Source organism: Sipha flava, unplaced genomic scaffold (assembly GCF_003268045.1).
Source record: "Sipha flava isolate LNK unplaced genomic scaffold, YSA_version1 79_pilon_pilon, whole genome shotgun sequence".
Lineage (NCBI taxonomy): Eukaryota > Metazoa > Arthropoda > Insecta > Hemiptera > Aphididae > Sipha > Sipha flava.
Window position 1 is genome coordinate 937,249 of NW_020273620.1, and position 20,403 is coordinate 957,651.

General features: G+C 26.9%; 2 protein-coding genes across 5 annotated transcripts; one reads left to right on the forward strand and one right to left on the reverse strand.

Moving 5' to 3' along the window:
- The first annotated feature begins 6,406 nt into the window (after positions 1-6,406).
- On the forward strand, positions 6,407-20,062 carry LOC112692982 (glycosaminoglycan xylosylkinase). Of its 4 annotated transcripts, none has more exons than XR_003149445.1 (9): positions 6,407-6,526; positions 6,797-6,994; positions 7,072-7,244; positions 8,260-8,453; positions 8,713-8,890; positions 9,084-9,260; positions 10,751-10,810; positions 10,891-11,276; positions 11,502-12,653. XR_003149445.1 is itself a non-coding variant. In XM_025567829.1 (9 exons), exons 1-8 carry the CDS (start codon positions 6,407-6,409, stop codon positions 11,090-11,092), a joined length of 1,302 nt encoding a protein of 433 aa, XP_025423614.1. In that variant the 3' UTR covers positions 11,093-11,102; positions 18,224-20,062. The 4 variants fall into 4 exon arrangements, 3 of the variants coding, with proteins under 3 accessions (XP_025423614.1, XP_025423613.1, XP_025423612.1); XM_025567829.1 differs by lacking the exon at positions 11,502-12,653 and adding an exon at positions 18,224-20,062 and having other exon boundaries at positions 10,891-11,102; XM_025567828.1 differs by lacking the exon at positions 11,502-12,653 and having other exon boundaries at positions 10,891-11,102; positions 11,183-11,329.
- LOC112692926 (uncharacterized protein K02A2.6-like) lies at positions 17,829-18,356 on the reverse strand. Its single transcript, XM_025567749.1, has one exon. The coding sequence runs from the start codon at positions 18,354-18,356 to the stop codon at positions 17,829-17,831; it is 528 nt and encodes a 175-aa protein (XP_025423534.1).
- Positions 20,063-20,403: the final 341 nt, after the last annotated feature.

Sequence of the window (20,403 nt, forward strand, 5' to 3'; positions counted from 1 at the left end):
ATATATTTTTGTTATGATTATGTAACAATTTATTTATATGACTGGGTATAAGTGTATAAATATATATGTATATAAGTATAAATATATATGGATGTAGGGTATACCATTAGTTATAATTTCAATGATTATTATGTTTGTTTTCAAATACTTATAAAAATATTATCAATATTATTGAGATATTGCATTGTCATGGCTAGTATTGTAATATTTATGAATTATATAATTATAAAAATGTTCATAATATATTACATGTAGTAGAAGTCTATAAAAATGTATTAGAATGGAAGCCACAAAATGGTGCATTTTATTTTAGCTTATTAGCATATTTTACTGAATTTATGATATAATAGTTAATTGTGTGAGTAAAGCCCAAAAATTGATGATCTAAAAATATATAAAAATGCACGAAAAAAATCCATAAAATAAAAAAAATGTTCAAAAAATGACATGAAAAATTATAAGAATTAAAAACGTATATTTTACTGTAAAAAATGTTAAATATTGTTTTGATTCAAATTATAATTATAAATTAATTAAATAAAACTACTTTATTATATACTCTAATTAAATTTTTTATGGGTTGTTTTTAAAGGTAAATTTCATCTAAATCTGATAATTTTGAAATATGTTTTTTAATTGATAACAGAGCCAAATTATTCAACCTACAACAAAATAAATTAAAAAAAATTATCATCACATAAGTAGTATTAAATTTTAATTAATTGAGATGCTTATAATTTATAAAAAAAAATTCCCAGCTTGATTGTTTTTCAAAGGGATATTTTTTGAATTTATGAATGAATTAGATAATTATATTATATATAATAACATTTTAAAAAGTATGGAATAAAATATATTTTGTAGAAGTGTATAATTATTTGAGCTTATTAGATATATTATTTTACATAGGTATTTAAATATTAATGTCTTACTATATTAACATTTTATTTGTCATAAGAGATTTCATATAATTTTTAAGCCTTCTTGAACAAGAAAATGTTTTCTCACACCCAGCACTTGGAACTGGAATAGTTGTAATGATTTATACGATTTTATGAGCTTCAATAAAAGCTAACTTGTATTTTTCTAACAGCTCCAATAATTTCATCATGTATGAAATCGTGCATGATGATAATTTCATCAATTCTAAGATATGTTTTCAGCCTTGTCAAAGTTGAAACAGATTTTTCAGGTATTATTGACACTGATAATGTATAAAATATTTGAATTAAAAAATGTTTATTAGGAAAATCAGTTTTTGGGCTACTTAAAAGCGCTTCTAATCCACTTTTGTTACTAATATTTTGACTGGTTATTTTCATTTTCCATATTTTTAATTAAAAAAAAAGCATTATCATTTTTAACTGGTAGTAAATTAAACTCAACCAAATTCTTAAATGATAACCTTTCTACATCTGTAAATGTATAACGAAATAACTATTCAAAATATATACAAAACATGATATTTAATAGGTACCGGTTTTTATTTTAACATAGATAAATCAAAAGCTATACCAACAAAAACGGATTTATGATTTAAGAATCGAGTTGATAGTTGGTTGATAAAATTGTCAATAAATGGCATAAAAACTGTTGCTTTATAATAATTTTCTACAGAAGACACTTGAGGATTCACTCTAATTGTTTTCTTGCTGTGCATTTTTTGGTTATTTCTATACCATTAACATATGCTCAATCCTATTAAAATATTAGATTTTATATCCAAACTTTATGTATTTTATTTTTTCTTATTTATAAACGAAAATACCTAATAAGAATTAATAAATTAAATAAATAATGGGTATTTATGGGGTCAACAGGAAGGGTCCAGACCCCATGGAACCTCACCATAAATACGCCACTGATTACGTCATAACAAAACTTATAGTACTAAACTTAATAATGTTGAATAAAATATTTTTTAGGTGATTTCTGGGTCACAATAGTAAACCTTTTATGAATACAAAATTCGAGTCAATTAAAAATTAATCTATTATTCTAGTCACAGCTATGGCAACTACAATAACTTCAGCTATGGTATTTAACATTATTAAATCATGCACTTTTTTTTTATTGATTAGAACTTAATATAACTTTATTTTATATTAATTTTATTTACTTTATATTAAATTTAATATTCTTAATATTAAGAAAAATGATTCTTAATATTTTTACATCTCAGAATCACTTTCAAATTTATTTTTAAGAAAGCACACATATTTAAAAGTAATATCTTATTGAGAAACACAGAAAATAAGATAACTTAATTACCTATAAAAAAAAGGTTAAGGGGATCTATCCCTCATACCCTCCGCATAGTAAATACGTCAATGATTGACAGTAAGTCAATCCAGAATGGTTTTGAGACGAAAATATCTATTATAAAAATTAAAGAGAACAGCATTTTTGAGGGTGCGACGAAGCCTTTTTTCGTTAATCCAAATACGACAATCAATAAGTCCTGTACGAGTAAATAATATTTTCAACATTTTTAAATGACTAACTTTTAGGGAATTTAATTTTAAACAAAACTTCATGAAGCCCTCCAAAATGTAGTTTTCTTTCATTTTTACAATGGGTGTTTTAAACCTAAAATCATTTTGGAATGACTTATCGTTAATCAAAATAAGCATGTCTTTATAACTGAAAAACTCCCGTACGATATCCTCTTAAAGGGCATATCCAATCAAATCAAAATTATTATTAGAAAAATGCTAATAGAAACATCCAGGTTAACTTTAGAAGCTGCTTTACGGATAGTTCCTAAATTCAATGGGTCCCCTGAATCAAATTAAACATCTTACGAAACTAAATACAATTTTATTTTTATTAATATTATTGAGGAAAATAAACCATTGTTATTGTAAGCAGTATTAATTGAAATTACAGGGAAAGCTCAACTCATTTTTAGACATCGTCAAAGTTACTACTTTTGAGGAAATTAAAATTCTTCTAAAATCTAATTATGGAAAATTCACTCTTGGTAACAAAAATTAAATACCAAACGACAGGAAAAAGGGGAAAGTATAATGTATTATTCGAATAAAATATTAATAACAATAATTATGCTAAATTGAAGTTCAATTAATATATATCAATAAACGAGGCAAAGCTGCGACGAAGTATTACACTAGTCGTCGTCCTCCACATTTTGGTATTAAAACAAAAAAAAAAAAAAGAAGCCCTAATATATATAGGCCTCCTTATGGCCCGCCCTAGGAAAAATTCCTGGCGCCGCCACTGAAGCATCATCACATTACAATCAAAATAATTAATCAAAACCCAACACATTGGGTTCAAATAGGTCATATATTACAAGAGCACAAGACGTTAAATTAATCGCGGCAATTACGAACGATCATATCACATGTACTTGACACCGTCAAGTAGGAAGCCAGTTTTCTTATCGACAGCGGTGCAGAGGTTAATCTTATTAAATGAAAAACATTAGCACCATTAACGGAAATCGATACCTCAAAACCTAAATTATTATAATAATTAGGTATAAATTTCACTCCGTAGAAACACTAGGAATTAGTGTTGGGAATAATCGAATCATTCGATTATTTTTTGATTATCAAAATAATCTTATATTTTAATAATCCAAATAATGGTATCAAACATATTTATCAAAAGCAAATTAATTGAATCATTCGAAAAAATTGCTTGTTTTACTCATTGCCCATCACGGGTGGGTTTAAGGGGGCGGCTAAAGGGCATTATCCCCCCCTTGGGACTAAGCTATATATTTTACAAAGCAAAGTATTATTATATATTAATAGTTATAATAAAATATCGTCAATGGTCATTGATGAATATGTTACCTATTTTATATATATTTTTTATAAATAAATAGCTCACTTTTGTTGTTAATTATACCTGTATGTATTTACCTATATTTTAAAATGGTTTCAGATTAAAATTAATACCAATAATGTAATTATTTAAACTTTGTCATTATTGTGAAAAAAATGACTTACTTATGAGGGACTCAAAAACATATTCTGTAATTTAAAATTTTATATAGATTTACAAAACCAACTAATTAAATTCTTAAACCTCCATTAGCCCCTCCCTTGGTTATTGATAAAACCCGCCTCTGTTGCCCCTAAGGTACTAAATTAAGAAGTCGACCGTTCATCGGTCATGTATTATTATTTATTTTAATTTTAATCATTGGTATAATTTCCGGTATCGGTAATCTGTATATTATAAATAATTTTTAAAGTACCTAAATTGTGTGTTTAGTACCTACTTCGGTGCTCACCAATGGCGATTTTTAACGAGGAGGGGGTATAGGGGGTGTTGACCCCCAGGTCACGCGTTTAGGTTGTGATATATTATATTTTATATACTTGATATTATTATATATTATATCTTATATTATAATATAAATTAAAATGCTAGACTATATTTTATTTATTACCTAACGTAAGATTTACATTTTAAGACTTTAAGTAATACAAATAATAGTGGGTCAAACATTTTTTGTCTTCATATATTATAAGATAATGTATAAGGACCCCTCCTCCCAGAAAAAATTCATAAAACCACCATTGATGTTCATAATTATCAAGTTAATTACTTGATTAGCGTTCAAATCTTTTTTCTTCCTGAGTAATGTTTTAAATTTGGGACTAATTTTATTAGTGTGTACTGTGTACTTGTGTAATGTTGTTCATTCATAATTATTTTATTATTTTTCATCATAGGAATGAGTTATATAATATGTGGTTGTGAAAAGAAGCGTGGAAATGTGAATTCCACAAAAATTGGAGTCGACATGAAGATGTGTAGGAAAAAAAACTCTTCGTAACTTTAGTTGCAGTATTAGTAATTATTTTAAGAAAACTAAAACTCAATCTGCTACAAACGCTGTAGCTATTATGGATATTTCCCCAGGTAGGTAGGTACATAATAAATTTATTAAATACTGTATATTAATTAATTATATTAAGTTAAAAAATTACAACTATAAATGTTCGAGTGTCTACGATTAATATTTATAAAATAAAAACCAAATATTAATTAAAGTAATTCAAATAATTCCAAGTGTTATTGAAGTTAAACATATAGATATATTTTCTATTAAAATGCTTATTTAAATTATTTAATGAAATATTTTATTTTTACTTATAATAATTTATAATTGTGTTCTAAATAAATCTATAGGTATTGATATTGAAATTGAATTTGTAAAAACTAGTGATAAAAATATTGTAAATTATTTACAAAGCTGCCCTACTGTCCAGTAAACATTATTACGTATAAAATATGTATAATATAATATATGTAACATTTTAAAGTCCAAATGATCTGAATTTTTCTGAAAGTAAATTTTTATTATTTTTGCTAAAGCGTATTTTAATCTTACGAGTATGTGAACTAGTTTAAATTTTAAATACAATTTATTTTAATTATATACAGTAGTCACTCGATAATTCGAAATTCAGGGGACTAAGCTAAAAATTCAATTTATTAAGGTTTTCGATTTACCAAGTGTTCAAGTAATCCAGGGAAAAAAATTAATTTGAATTAAAGAGAGGTGAAAAATTAAATGCATATATTACATTTATCAATAGAAATTTATTTATTATATTATTATATTTTACATAGTGCTTGGGCACTTACAAAAATACTATCTTCGAGAACGGACGTCGAGTAGAGTGAAAAATTTAACTTTAAGATATTATTATACTTTATGAAATAAAGGACTACATGTCCGAAATGGCATAATACGTATGGTATACGAGGAGACTAGTACTAGAGGTGTAATAGTAACTAGATGTTATACCATTTCGAACGTGTAGTCCTTTATTTCATAAAGTAAAATAAAATCTTAAAGTTAAATTTTATAATTATTTTATAATTTTATAATTAAATATTATAGATTTAATATTTCTATTACAGAATATTACTAACATATTAATACCACATCATTTTCTAAGAAAAAAAACCTTAATTAGTGTTTAATAACATGAATTACACACTCAAATAATTATTTAGTGTTTATAATATATTTTATCTGTATTAGGTAAGTACGTCGTAAATCGTTGCGTAAAAAACTAGTACGGAATGCCTGCATATGCAATAATATTGTTAATAAAATTAAAAAAATTCACTTTGATTATCAACAATACCTATTTATTTGTTATCACAAAAACCACATTCATCAATGAACTGAATTGTATAATAATATTATGAAATTCAGTTCATTGATTAATGTGTTTTTACTTATGTATTATGCTCGTAGAGTTCATTGACATTTATTTGATAATATCCTGTTTGATAAGTGATAACAGTTTTCAAATTATCTTTAATATGCCATCAATTAAATTTTGTGTTAATGTGAAAATGTAGTTGTTAGAAATCTTTAACTAATTAAAACTTAATTTTTTAAATAATTATGATATATTTAAGATGCTACTTTAAGTATTATTATGTATTATTATTAAGTATTTTTCTAGTTTTATGTTTGAATATTTATTTAGTATTCTTTTTTTTAAAAGAAGAAACAAGTATAGGAGTAAGTAAATGTTTGGAAACTTATTCAAAATAATTATTATTATTAGCGATAGAGGTTTTTATATTTTTAAATGTTATTTCCCTTGAAAATTTTAGTTCAAATATTTTTAGTAGTATTATTAAAATAAGCTGTTTTACATTAATTAATAAGTTTAACTATAATTATTTATGTACCAATTACATAGTTGTATTAACTTAATCATTATTTGATTTAGTAAATATTATTCAATTTATTTATAGTCTTCTATAAACAATATGATTTATATTTTAGAAATCAACTCTATTAAATTATAATGCATCATATTTTGCAACTCAGAATATTTTAAATTCATTAAGCAAACTCGACAAAGATTATGATTTGCCAATACCAACTGAAGAATCTAGTATTTTAAAAGAACTTGAAGTACTCTTAAGTAATTTAAAATTAAAATTTAATGGTGATATTGATTTGTTTAATGCTACTATAAATGTAAGTATTTAATTTTTCCCTTATTCAAAGTTTTTACTAATAATAAAATATTAAGTATATACATACCTATTTTATAGATAATGAATAAAGATGGACTTATGCCTCTTTATGGTACACCATATCTTGGATCAACTATAAATTTATTAAAAACATCAGAAATAATCAAGACTTATAATGCTCTTAAAGGAACTCAATTAAAATTACTACTTATGTTTAAAAATAACCAGGAAGTGTTATTTAAACCTAAATGGTAAGTACTTCATTTTTTGCATAAGACATACAGAAATTGAAATTGGAAAATGTAAATCATAAGTATTTTATTACCTACATTATTATGAGTTAGTTTATTAATATGGGCATTAAATATTTTGAATATAAATAATTAATAATAACTATGATGGTGAAAAATTCTTTAAATACATATTCAATAAATTATAGGTACTTATAAATAAAAATAATTTAATAACTTAGAATACAATATATAATTTGGGGTATACTAATAACAATTATTTAAAATTGAATTTTATGATAGTTTGGACTGCTTCAAATATTTTTTGTACCATACATAGATAAATTTAAAATTTAAAAAAATTGTATTGTTTTCATTATTTAATGTTTTATTTATTAATAATAATATACTTACTTACTTATTACTTTATGATATTAATAAGGAAAATTGGAAAATATGTGGATTAATTAATTGAATTTGTAATGAGAAATTCTATACTGTATTTGTGGTTTGCATAAAATATGTTTGTTATTAAAAAAATTAAATTTTGCCACTGCTAAATTGAGGCAGAGAAAAATTTAAAATTATATTAAGCTGATAACCTAATATATGAGTCAAAACATTTTTATTCTTTCTTTCTTATAGATTTATGTAATTAATATTAGTAATTTCTTTACACTAAACTTATTGTTGTGGTTAGAAATTATATTAAGCACTCATATTATTAATAATTGAATAGTTAAAAAAAATTGTATTCTTGGATTTTCTAATTTTGAAATAGGATTGTAGTGTTTTATTATCATTATTTTATAATTATTTTTTTTTAAATTGTTCAAGTATTGTATCTTCAAAAATCTATTAATGTATTTATTTTTATTTACAAATGTGTTTTCAGCTTCAATTCAATTTTGTGCATATCATAAATTCTTATAGATTATTTTCCTCATAAAAAATATAAAATATTGTTAATTATATACCTATAAGATTATTTAATATCAGAGTGATACATAAATTGGTTCTTTGTTTTCTATTTAAGGTATTCAGAGTCAAAAATAATATATGGAGATGTATACGCTGGCAAAGATCGCTATAATGGTGAAATAATGGCATTTTACATTTCACTTATTCTTGGATTTCCACGTGTACCCATTGTTGTGAAACGAATTTTAGATTCTACAGAAATACACAAAACAGCAAATATTGGATTAAAGAAAACAATGTATATTAATTGTGAGTTATATATTACTTAATTTTTTTTTAAAATAAACTACTATATTTTAAAAATATACACAAATTTAGTTCAGGTTATATTTAGTATAGTATATACGTATAAACACCAAATATACCTACATACATATAGTATATATTTATTGTAAGAGTTATTAGTAGAGTTAGAAATTTTGCCACGATGATAAAATAAAATAAAATAATTATTAATTAATTAATTAATAAATTTGATTTTCTGTACATATTTTATCATGGTAATCAGCAACAACCAAAGAAATGTGTCTATATGGAAAATGTTTTTATTGTAAACGTGAAGATCCAGTATGCACAAAAAGTGAACGACTTGAAGGTGCAGCTATTTTTCATCTTCCTCCATATATGAAGCTTAAACAACGTTTACATCCTTGGAGAAGAACTTACAATGAAAATAAGACAGCAAGGTTAACAATTTTGATTTGAACTATCTAATTATATGGGTAAACTCAATTGTTTATTTTAAATTAAAATAATCATGGATCATACCAACGTTTATCTAATTAAATTTCTTTAATCGGGAATTTAATATTATATTAATTATGTTTACTATACAATGCATTATATGCATAATGTTTAAAATAAAACAATTTTTTTCAGATGGGAAACTGATAATAATTTTTGTACTTATGTTAAAGCTACATTTGATTCTGAAAGAATTTTGGACTTTATCGATATCTGTATATTTGATTTTATTATTGGAAATGGGGATCGACATCGATATGAAGTTATAGAACAATTTAATAATACCATTATCTTAATTGATAATGGAAAAAGGTATGTATGTATATATATCACTTGAATATTGTAATTTGTGGTTATTCGTAAAACAAAATGGAATGAGATACATTGCATATCATATTTAATCTAGATAAATTATATGAGTTAATAAGTATCTATATAATATTTTGAGTTATTTTGGTTATAAATTATTATTGAAACTTAAGTTTGATTTATAATTAACTGAAAGCTTATATAATTAGTTCAATATGAATTACATTTAATAATTAACATATATGATTGAAAATGACTTAGATGTATATCTAAAATTCATATTTTACATTATTAAATTTATTAAAACTAACTTTAAAAATAATCTTTTAAATATTTAATTTAGAAACATTTTTTTCAATTTTGTTTTAAAATATATACTTAAAAGTAAAATAAAATTTATATGACTAATATTATGATAAATAATAATTTAGAAACTCCTTCCGTTACTTTAAATTTCCATATGATATTGGCAAAATACAGCAGCTGTTTTTCCATTACATGTAAAGCCTACAATTTTGATTAATTGCCAGTTGCACTATGTTTTATATTTTTCACGATAAGTACACAATCCAGAAAAATTAAAACTTTTAACTTGTAATTATTTAATTTAAATTGTTATATTAGACCAAGGAATTCATAAAATAGATTGTGTCTCTTGAGTAAACACGTAACTTCCATGTAACTATTTAATTTTTAACCATTACGAGTATTTAGTTAATTCATAATAACTAGTGATGGTAATAATCGAATGAAATAATCGAATCCTTCGATTATTTGAATTATCGAATCAATTCGATTATTTTAAAAATCATTTGAATGATAAAATAATCGATTGAATCATTCGAATAATAAAATAATCGAATGAATCATTTGAACGAATTTATCAAATGAAATAATTATTCGAATAAAATCATTCGAATGAAACATTCGTATGATACAAATAATTGAATGATTTTCTTATCTCAATTTTCTTACCCGTATGACGTAAACTAGAGAGCCTTGATATTAAATTGATATTAAGGCTCTCTAGCGTAAACTATATATTTATGGTATTCATTTTATATTATGATTATTTTAAATTTTATAATTAAATATTTGTTCCATTTTAAATTTTTAATTCTCTATCTAGATACATGAAATAGATAATTCCTGATGATATATTCGAAAAATTATAAAAAAATAGTCAATACTACTGAATGTACTGAATGTTACTTAATTTTATTATATTATTGGTATACACAATACACTATATCAATACTTATAAACTTATAAAACCAATGACTATAAAGTAGTCACTAGTCAGTAGTACAAGTAGTGGGATAAAAAATCTGGTCGAATATTTTATCATTAGAGTGAAAAATCCATTCGATTATTTTGATATCGACTACTAATCATTCGATTATTCGATTATTTTTTTTTCGATTGCTAATTATTCGATTATTCCCATCACTAATAATAACCATTGATAATATAAAAAAAAACTTTTTTAACAGTTTTGGGAACCCTTACAAAGACCATACTGATATATTGGCTCCGCTTTATCAGTGTTGCATGTAAGTAAAGTGCTATAATTATAAATATATAGTATTTTAAAATGAAAATGATGATTGTAATGTTTATATGTTATAATCAGAATTCGCCAGAAGACGTGGGAAAGACTCAAGTCTATAAAAGGAGGAACATTCACAAACGTATTGCAAAATATGTTGGTTATACACGAAACAATATCTCTAATTACTCTACCACATTACAATGCACTTGAGCGACGACTAAAATTAGTATACGCTACCGTTACTATGTGTCAAAACCAATCAAATGAATCGATATTCAAATGACCATTGACAAGTATTCATTTTAATGTTAAATTTAATATTTTGTCGAAGTGTATTGTTTAAATTCTAAGTTTGTTACTATTGTTTTTTGAGGACAATCGCAGTCATCGCGAAAATGAAACCTAAAATGTTAGCTCATTGTCCAATGCGGATCCTTACTAAGTCGATGCTACTACGAATACTATGAGTATAACTATTGATAATTAATAAGACAATAAACAATTGAATTAAAATTAAAAATTAGCAAATTTTTAATAGGTACCTACTCATAAATAAATAAATAAATGTATAGCCCAGAGCATTATTACATAATAATTATGATCGATTTTGAATTAAAAATTAATAAATTACCTCTTTGTTAAAACCGGCCGATTTGCTAAATGTATTTCTTCTTTTATTTTTTCATATCCAGTCGCGATTAGTGGCAAAGTTTCCTATGAGACAAAGAAACATTGTCTACACAGTTTTTAATTGTAAGTATATATCGCACATCCAGAAGAAGAACGACACAACTCAAATATAACAATTATACAGCACTGGTAAAAATCATAATGACTAAAAATTAAAATTAAAGTTTTCATTCTACACACTTGGTATTTACACCAATATATTCAGATTCATATACTTTATCAAAAATATATCCTAAACATTTAAAAAAGTTTTGGGGTCTAATATTAAAATTAGTTATGTCTATTTTACTTTTTATTTTTTTTATCATAACCTTTGACTTGGGTCTATTTGTAATAACTAAGGGGACATGTACTATTAATTTATATAATTGTTGCGTTCAATTTTATTTAACATTTCGTAAGCTTAAAAATATATCAATTTAAGTCATAAATCATAAGTAGAAATTAATTAGTTACAGTACTCTTAAAATAAAACTATAATATCTAAATAGAGAAAAAATGTGTCTATTGCGGCACGCACGGCAGGTACTTTTTTACAATACAAAAATCATAAAATGTCTTGTTTAAATACTTTTAAAATAATTACGATATAGTTAGGGTATTAAGTTTTGCTTATACAATTCTAGCAAATCAGATTTTTTCGCTGCAATTATTTCAGGTGGAAAGTCGTAAGCTTTTTTAAGTTCCATACTGTTGAAATTGCTATTGCGTGTTTCCCTCCTCACCTAATAAACAATAAAATTAAAAAAAATAAGTTCTTCGGATTATATTATATTAATAAATTTATTTTAAATTTAAATTATAATCACCTTTACTATTTAGTAATCCGTATTGTTAAATGATGTTCTTAGTTTCAATGTGCATGGATTTGATTTGTCGATATGAATTTCTTTAATGTCATTCCACAGATTTTTTTGCCATTTACATCCATGTTAAAATTTGTACCAATATCTTTGCTTAAATTTTTGAAATTTAAAAAGTCTTCAGTAGACATTTCTTTTACGTTGTAGGTTTTTTTTTTTTTGGTTTGCCAACTTAATAACTGATACCCATTGAGATGGTACACATATTAGCTTTCTGATTGGTCGTTTGGTTTTGCCACTCTTTTTAAAAACTGTTATCTAGTATTATGTGTTATTTAATATTATCAAATTGCAATGCATATTTATTACTATTTTTTTTTTTATAAAGTGTGATTATAAATAATCTTCAAAAGGGTTTTTAATTTTAACTTTTTGTAGGTAGGTTTTTAAGTAAAATATTATAAGTCAAAAAGTTTCTTAAAATATTTAAATTAGTAGAATTTGATAATAATTTATTTCGTTCCAATATGTTTTCACACACCAGCTTGTATTAGTATTTTTACTATGAATACTAATCCAGTTACACATATCTTGTCCGGAAAACATATTTGTTGAGTGGAATCGGTTTATAAGTAGATACAGACACGTTTAGGTTAAATTAATAAACAATATATTAATATCATGAATAATAAAATGATACACAACGCACTTCGTACAAAGGCAACTGGTTGCAAATCTCGACAGACTGCCTCCGTATAGCTATGTTATAATATTCGTATATATGACACACTCGACATAGAGAATGTGCCATCTCAACATTTATTGCTGACTATACTAATGTATATATATATATATATACTTAAAACTACAGTATGCATATAAACTAATATATACTAAATATACTGGGTGTATTATTTAATTTCAACACTTCCCCTTAACAATATACCCTTACAAAAATTTATATATCCTTAACATTTTTAATCCCTAACATAGTCCTTAATTCCTGGAACCTTGTGCGTGCTGTTAGCTTAGTCAAGATGTCAGCTAACTGCTCCTTGCTGGCCACGTACTCCAGTGAAAACATCCCTGTATTGAACTTCTCACGAATGTAATGATAACGAACATCGGTATGTTTAGTTTGCTTGTGATATTCTGGGTTCTTCACCAATTTGATTGCACTTTGGTTGTCCGCATACAAAACAGGTGTATCTTCCTGTGTCTCCAGAAGATCACTGATAAGTAGTGTCAACCAAGTCAGCTCCTGAACCGCTTGACTCATTGCTATGTATTCTGCCTCTGTAGTTGAAAGTGCTACTGATTTTTGCCTCTGTGAGCACCAAGCTATGATTCTATTCATCTTAAAAATGGATCCCGATGTTGATCGTCTCGTAGTTGTGTCACCGGCATAGCCTGCATCGCTATATCCACGCAAACTGAGTTTCACACTAGAATCATAAATTAAACCATAGTTAACAGTTCCCTTTAAATATTTAAAAATTCGTTTAACCGTATTCCAATGAACTGTCAAAGGTTTTTCTCAATACTGACTGACAAGATTTACAGAAAATGTTACGTCAGGCCTTGTAATTTGACTTAGATATAACAAGCTTCCAACTGCTTCTCTATATGGGACTTCCCCTGCTTGTAGTGATTCTGACAGATTTGGATCTAATGAGTGTTGTGGGTCTGCAGGAATATGCAAGATATTGGTTTCTCCCATATTGAACCTCTCCAAAATGCGCTTACAATATGATGACTGGTGTATGTAGATTGAGCCATCTGGTTTCTGAACGATTTCAATTCCAAGGAAGTTTACTTTCTTTTGTTTCAAAGTTGTTGCTCAGGTATCTCACCATCATGTCCCCCATGTCATCACTTGTTGCTGCTATGATCCCGTCATCTACAAAAATAGCTACAATCAGAAATTGTTTATTTTTATTACTCACAAATACACAAGGATTTGCTTTTATTTCGTCCAAGTCAAAATTTAATAGCATATTTTTGAACTTCTTATTCCAGAATCTGGGTGCTTGTTTCAGTCCATACAGACTCCGCTAGAGTTTGCAAACTCGAGTGCTTCCTTCTTCATATTCTATGGGCTGTTTCATGTATATTTCTTCATCTAGATCATCATAGAGAAATGCTGTCTTTATGTCGAATTGTCTAAGAACTAGTCTCTTTGCTGCTGCTATAGCTAATATCATACGAATCGAATCATACTTAACCACTGGACTAAATGTTTCTTGGTAGTCTATTCCAAAAACTTGTACACAGCCTTTTACAATTAGCCTAGCTTTAAATCGATCTATTTCTTCATTAGATTTGTACTTGGTTTTATATATCCACCCGTTATTTATTAATTTTTTATTTAACGGCAGATCTACTAACTTCCAAGTTTCATTTTTCTTTAATGATAACATTTCATCGTCCATTGCTGCCTTCCAATCGTCTGCATTATTTCCTGTCATAGCTTCATCACATGTAACTGGATCATTGCACACTGAAAAAATTCATCCGTATACCTTATAGGTTTATTGAGTTTTTTCTATCCCTGAGTATCATCTGTTTTTGCTCTTCTACTCCCACTGGTATCTGTTCATCATCGTCCAATTTTTCTTCTTCATCATTGCTGTCTTCCTCGCTTCCAGCTGCATTTTTTGAATTGATTTCTTCTTCTTTATGATTTTTACTTCTGTAGCTGTGATGTACTTCTGTAGGTGGGTGAGACTCTTCTTTGAATATTACATCTCTGCTTAATGAAATTTCTCTTCCATTAAAGCATATACGATATGCTTTTGTCTCTTCTGAGTATCCAACGAAAATACCTTTTCTACCCTTCTGATCCCATTTTCTTCGTTTTTCTTTTGGTGTATGTGCGTAGATTTCGGTACCAAATATTTTCAGATTATTTATATCTGGTAATTTATTGAATCATAATTCGTAAGTTTTTTTTCCTTCTTGGTCTGTGTTGCCCGTACAATTTATTGTATATACTGCTGTATTCACTGCTTCTGCCCAAAGTATCTTAGACAAATTTTTGCTGTAAACCATAGTTCTGGCCGCTTCTACAATTGTTCACATTGACCTTTCCGCTTTATCGTTTTGCTGAGGTGTGTATGGTACACTCGTCTCATGTTTTATTCCAAATTTATCCAATATGGCTTTGACTTCAGTATTTTTATATTCTAAACCACAATCACTTCTTAAAGTAATCACAGAAATATTTAACTGATTTTTGACTGTATTTACAAATAGTTCAAATTTATTTTTTACTTCTGACTTTTCTCATAAAATACACATATGTATAATTAGAAAAATCATCCTTAAATATAACAAAGTACCGTTTATCTCCATGGGTCCACATACATCACAGTGAATTAACTGACCTGGTTTTGTAGTTTTAGTATTTCTCAGTGTAAGTGGCTTACTGTGTTGTTTGCCATAAACGCAAGCTCAGAAAAATTTGTTTTTCGTTTCTGTAAATTGAATCCGCATATGTTTCAAGTAGCTTCGAACATGTTGGATATTCTGATGACTTAGCATTTCATGCCACTGTAGTAACGTGAGATTTTTAACTGCAATGTTTGCTTGTTCAGCATTTTGTAATGTTTTTGTTCTCAGAGCCATTGAAAACATTTTATTCTCACAAACTCCAATAGCAACTATACAATTGTCCTTTTTAAACGTACAGCCGTCACTGTCTGTTATCATTTTTATACCTTTGTCAAGGCACGCTCCACACGAAAACAAATTTACCTTAAGATCAGGTACATGTAAAACGTTTGACAAATGACTGTCAACCTATTTTTTACCGATTTTCGCTTGAACATTTATATTAGCTTTACCAATAGCCATGATATGTTTGCCATCACCGATACGGACTGGTAATTGAACTTCAAATGATTCATAAATACTGAACCATTCTTTTCGGCTGATCATGTGATTCCTTGCGCCTGAATCTACATACCATTTTTCTGACTCGCTGATTTCGATGACCTTTGATTGTACTCCAACCAATGCATTACCTATGTTTTACCAGTTCTTATTCTTTTCATTTTGTTATTTATGAAAATCCTACAATCACGTCTCCAATGCCCAAGTTTTTTGCAATTATTACACTTGCCTGGTTTTTTTATCATTATTTCATTGGTTTTCAGAATTTCCAGTTTTCATATTTTTTTCTTTATAAGATACAAACGTCTTCTTTGCAGAAAATGCACTACTACCTGCAATATCTCTCTGAGCTTCGTGCCCTTGAATTTGCCTAGTTTCTTTCACCATGAGTCGATATGACAAATTAGACAATGTTTTGTCTGTATCTGGTATCGAATCCCATGCACTGTAGAAGTGCTTGTAGTTTTCTGGCAAGGTCATCAAATTTTTTGTCTTAAGCATTGAGTCTGAAATTGGTTCTCCAAGTTGTTTTAATTTTCTGCTTAGTCCTTCCAATTTTGAAATATGACTTGCCATGTTGTCGTCTGGATTCATAACATAGCTGTAGAACTTTTGTTGAATTAGCGTTACACTCGAGTCTGACTTCTGTTCGCACACGCTAAGCGATTTGTCCCACATTACTTTAGCAGTGTCACAATTCATTATATATTGTAGGGGTTGCTCATCCACTGACGTGACTATATACTTTTGAGCCTTATTGTACGCCTTTTTGAATATTGAAAAATCAACGCTATAACTCCTTCTTGCATCGTCCTCAGTTTCTATACCAAATTTTGTAAAAACATGTTTCTTTGATTTACCAGGCACAACGTCAAACAAATCGGCTGCTTTCAATTTCACTGTCATTTGGAATTTCCGTATTTCCCAATTTTCATTGCCAGTCAATTTGTTAATTTTTTAAATTCGTTATTAATAATGACGAATTATCTGTACACTGTCTGTACACTATAAATGTAATAACAAAAAACGTTTTCTGCGTTTAACACGATCGACGCAATATTACTACGCGAACGCACTTCGACTATATTAAAAAAAAATATTATTAATTAAGAAAAACTATAACTTCTTACTGTCTGGCTACTGGGCCCATAACCTGTTAAGTGGAATCGGTTTATGAGTAGATACAGACACGTTTAGGTTAAATTAATAAACAATTTAATATCGTGAATAATAAAATGATACACAATGGCAATCGGTCGCATATCTCGACAGATTGTCTCCGTATAGCTGTGTTATAATATTCGTATATATGCCACACTCGACATAGAGAATGTGCCACCTCAGCATTAATTGCTGACTATACTAATGTATATATATGCTTAAAACTACAGTATGAATACAACGAATATAACGAAATTAATTATTATCAGATTCCACTAATTTAAACATTTTAAGATACTTTTTGACTTATAATATTTTACTTAAAAATCTATAACACAAAAATAAAATAACCATTTAATATCAATATCTATTTATAATTAGGTAAAACGTAGCCATACAAGGTACCTATTTATTTATTTATTTTTTACTATTTTATTTACTAAAAACATTACTAAATTGTATTTATTGGCATTAATAAGTATATAAATTGTTCAAATGATACTCATCGTCTACTCCTGTTATAATGGTATCATCCAAAAAATTCTTTACACCTTTAAAACCTTGTAGGACTTTTTCGATTACTTGCTGAAAAATTGAACAAGCCGGTTTTGTTCCAAAAGGCAATCTTTTTACTTTATATATACCTTTGTGTGTACTCCATGCTAATAACTTTTGAGTATCTTTACATATTTCCAATTGATTGTAAGCATTTATAAAATCTAACTTACTAAAAAATTTTCCTCCTTCCAAAGCTACAAACAGTTCTTCGATTTTCGGTAATGGGTAGTTATAATCTTTTGAATGCTTATTTATAGTTTTCTTATAATCTGTACATAACCTTACTGTCCCATTTGGCTTTATTACAGGCACTAGAGGTGTACCCCATTGGACATTTTCCACTTTCTCAATCACATTTTCTTTTTCCAAACGTTCAAGTTCACTTTCAACTTTTTCAATATACGCAGATGGAATAGACCTTGGTTTACAAAAAACTGGCATTACTTCTTATTTTATTTTTAAGGTAATTTTTTCTTGTTTATACTTTCCTAATTTATTTTTAAACAATCCCTCAAATTTTTTTAACCATTTTTTTACACCAAAATCTAAATTATTTACTGTAATATTTGACACATCCACCAACTGTATACCAAATAAACTCATTAAATCTCTTCCCGATAGAACTCTACATCCATTTTCTACTATTAGTAAATTACATTGCTCCTTCTTATTCTTATATTTCATATCAACCATAACTTCTCCAACTGGATTTATCATTTCTTGATGTTGACCTTAATTTGGTTTTGATATTTTTTAATTTTGAAAATGTTCTTTCACAAGTAACTTGTGTACATGGCAACGTTAATACAAATGTATATGCATAATATATATTGTTAAAACCACCAGAGTGTTAACTATATTATGTAACACATTGAAAGCACATATTAATTTTTTAAAAATTATACAACTATTCCTTTCTAAGCAGTTAGCTAATAACAAAAATAATATAAATATTCTTACTATCTAAACCCCATTTAATCTTGTTAGCTAAAAACCCGTCTCCAAATATAAAAATATGTTAGTAAATAGTTGTTTACGACCACGCTCAAGGAAATAAGTAATGGAAAGGACTATAAAATAGTTTTAACTAAGTCGTAGTGACCTCAGTTACTCCATATCTGACAGGCGCGGTGGTGTAGCATGTACAGTTATATAGAAATCAGCGCGTAATATTTATTTTTATTGATATTACTATTATTTTGTATCAACTGATGGGGGATGCGCGCCGCCGAACCAAAATCAGTCGCGCAAACGGTATGTTCTCTTTTGAAAAGAAGTATAGAATTAACATCAAATTAATAATAATAATAATAATATGTTACAGTGTTATCATTACAGTTGCTAATCGTTTTTAGTAATAAAAGCTTGATACTTCACCGTCTGGTGCAATCAATATATGTAAATCAAAACAAGCGGTAAACTGAAAACCATCGATTGCTTTTTGTTTATCATCTTCGTTTAGAAAACCATTTTCATTTCTTCTTTAACAGTTCGAATCATTCTATCTGAAATACTTAACGTATTAAAAAAAAAAAGTTTTACATATTTTCACTCATGTGGAATTAATATTAAAAAATAAAAAAACCATAGTTCAATGATCTTAAACTACCTGCTATGTTATGCTATATCTATGTTTTGGATTAATTTTGTCGATATACCTACTTACAAAGTCACGCTGTTTTGATAAATCTGCCAGATTCTAAAAATCTTCAAAAACACATTTTCTCTGCTCTTTAGTTATTTTACTCGTACATTTAACTATCCAATTTGTACTACATGGCCCTCGCATTGATTTAGCATCAATAAGTTGCTTTTTGTAAATTTTCGTACAGTAATCCTAAATTTTTATTTTAACGCATGATATTTTTCTTCCATTTTTTGGTTAAACGCTTACGTTTTCTAGTCGGTGTGTTAACTTTTTCCAAATCTGGAAACGACGAAGTGGTCAGAATAATATAAAAATTTGATTCTTGATTTTTTTCAATTGTTGGTACATTTCTTCATCGCTATCAAAAGCTAATATTAAATCATATTCAATCTCATTTAATGGGGTCCAGTCACTGCCACTATCTCCAAAAAAAATCATAACCTAACTTGCACTTTTCATTGTAATATTATTATAAATATTATTTAAAACAAAAACACACTTTTATAATATAAATTGACAATAACCCCTAGCGTACAAAAACATTTTACTTCTTTATTTTTTTAATTTTTAAACCGTCAATTAAATAAAATATATTTATATTTTTGGATGTACTGTGGTTTTTATCAACAATGGTAATACGCAGGGAATCAAAATTGTATAACATTGAATCTAATATATTATTATTTTTATACTTATGTACTCGTATAAGAGTACTGTCTATAATAATATTTTTAATAGAGATACGTTGGATTATTTTGTACCAGCTCGATGAATATTAATTATATGTGATACCATTGTGTAAATTCACAGTAGCTCAGTCCGCCGCTGATTATATAGCAA